The sequence below is a fragment of the Poecilia latipinna genome, unplaced genomic scaffold, assembly GCF_001443285.1.
Source record: "Poecilia latipinna isolate Pla-1442-1.1 unplaced genomic scaffold, P_latipinna-1.0 Scaffold2515, whole genome shotgun sequence".
NCBI lineage: Eukaryota > Metazoa > Chordata > Actinopteri > Cyprinodontiformes > Poeciliidae > Poecilia > Poecilia latipinna.
In genome coordinates this window covers 28918-30817 of record NW_015115131.1, presented here as the reverse complement: position 1 = coordinate 30817, position 1900 = coordinate 28918, and the positions used below count along the sequence as shown (strand labels likewise).

General features: G+C 46.3%; 1 protein-coding gene across 1 annotated transcript in view; it reads left to right on the top strand.

The window, feature by feature from the left end:
* The window catches only part of LOC106938120 (scavenger receptor cysteine-rich type 1 protein M130-like), a 5433-nt gene that overhangs the window by 2618 nt on the left and 915 nt on the right, over window positions 1-1900 (top strand). The window contains exons 2-6 of the mRNA XM_015019970.1: window positions 3-61; window positions 137-418; window positions 801-1115; window positions 1196-1495; window positions 1676-1900. The exon at window positions 1676-1900 is cut by the window's right edge and continues 113 nt beyond it. Of these exons, the coding sequence (XP_014875456.1) occupies window positions 3-61; window positions 137-418; window positions 801-1115; window positions 1196-1495; window positions 1676-1900 (1181 nt within the window). The remainder of the gene's footprint in view (window positions 1-2; window positions 62-136; window positions 419-800; window positions 1116-1195; window positions 1496-1675) is intronic.

Below are 1900 nucleotides of genomic sequence, written 5' to 3'. Positions count from 1 at the left end.
AGATCAGGCTCTGTTAGAAACACCTGCTCACCTAACAAAGCCGTCAGACTCACCTGTTCAGGTAGAAAAGGGGCGGAGTTATTCCCGTTCTGATCAAACTGTAACTATCATTTACTGATGACTGATTTGTGTTCAGAACCCATCAGGTTGGTGAGAGGAGCCAGTCGCTGTGAAGTAACACTGGAGCTGAAACGAACAGAGTGGAGACCAGTTAAAGGTCCAGACTGGTTCTTGATGGAAGCAGCTGTCGTCTGTGGTCAGATGAAATGTGGTTCTGCTGTTTCTGTTCAAACACGTGAGAATTCGTCAGTCAGCTCCGTGTGGTGGATCAGTTCTGACTGTGTTCGGCCTGGATATCCTCTGACAGAGTGCGCATCAGCAGATGTATCTTCCTCCATCCTGGATGTTACATGTTTAGGTAAATCTGAGTAACTTTTAAATCAAATTAATTATTATTAACAAGTACTTATTGACCCAGAACCAGTAAAAGACGTTACCGTTTCACTTGTTTTTGCCCAACTCTGTTCCAACATCATCTGCAAGGTTGGGAAATGTTACAAAGAGAAAACAGGAGTATTGTTTCCTCCAATGATATCTGTGAACCTAAATCTTGTTGTCAAATGATCAATCCTACATGGATTTAGACCTCTCTCCTAAATTTGATTTTGAGTTTAATGCAGCACAAAGACATGAAGAACTCCTGCCAGAGAGAACTGGATTTGCCCACCTTGTAAGATGTTGAATATCAGAGCATTACACTAATATTAAGGATTAATTTCTCCCACCTTTCCTCTGTTCAGACTCTGTCAGGTTGGTGAATGGTACCAGTCTGTGTTCAGGCGGACTGGAGGTGAAAACCTCCCAGTTCAACCAGATCTGGTCTACAGTCTGTGAAGCTGACTTTGACCAGCAGGATGCAGAGGTGGTCTGCAGGGAGATTGGCTGTGGACCTCCTTCAGTCCTGCAGGGGGCGCTCTATGGAGAAGTGGAAGCTCCAACATGGACAGCAGAGTTCCAGTGTGGAGGAACTGAATCCTCCCTCCTGGACTGTAGAAGATCAGGCTCTGTTAGAAACACCTGCTCACCTAACAAAGCCGTCCGACTCACCTGTTCAGGTAGAAAAGGGGCGGAGTTATTCCCGTTCTGATCACACTGTAACTATCATTTACTGATGACTGATTTGATTTGAGTTCAGAACCCATCAGGTTGGTGGGAGGAGCCAGTCGCTGTGAAGGAACACTGGAGCTGAAGCTCAGAACATGGAGACCAGTGAGCGCCTCAGGTTGGACCATGCAGGAAGCAGCTGCAGCCTGCAGAGAGTTGGACTGTGGTTCAGTCGTTTCCATGGGAACCAGGAATGACTCTTCAGTTAGACAAGTTTGGGAAATTCAGCTCAGCTGTTTGAAATCTGGATATCCACTAAGGCAGTGTGCATCATCATCATTATTGTCTTCATCATCTCAGTCTGGTACTATTCTGGAGCTTGTGTGCACAGGTAGAATCCAACAAAGCTGCTTTTAGTATCAAAGTACTTATAGTTGACATGATCTTCTAATTCTATGATGCTGGTTGTTTCCAGATTTACATTCCTGCCTCAGATTCAAATGTGATGTACCATTGAACTGGGCTGAAACCACAGATAAAACTGATGAGCCAATCATTTGTCTCCTTTCAGACCTGCTGGTTCAGCCAATCATTTCGGTGTCCTCCAGTGACGGGGTCACAGGCGTCCTGCAGTCGAGCTCAGCAGGAGTGTTTCAGGGCTCCAGCTTCACCATCAGCTGCACCATCCAGCCACAGTATCCAGGAGGCTCCTTCCAGCTCTCCTTCAACTCTTCCAACACAACACACAGCTACACCCAGCCAGCCAGCAATCACTCTGCACACTTCCTGTTTCCNG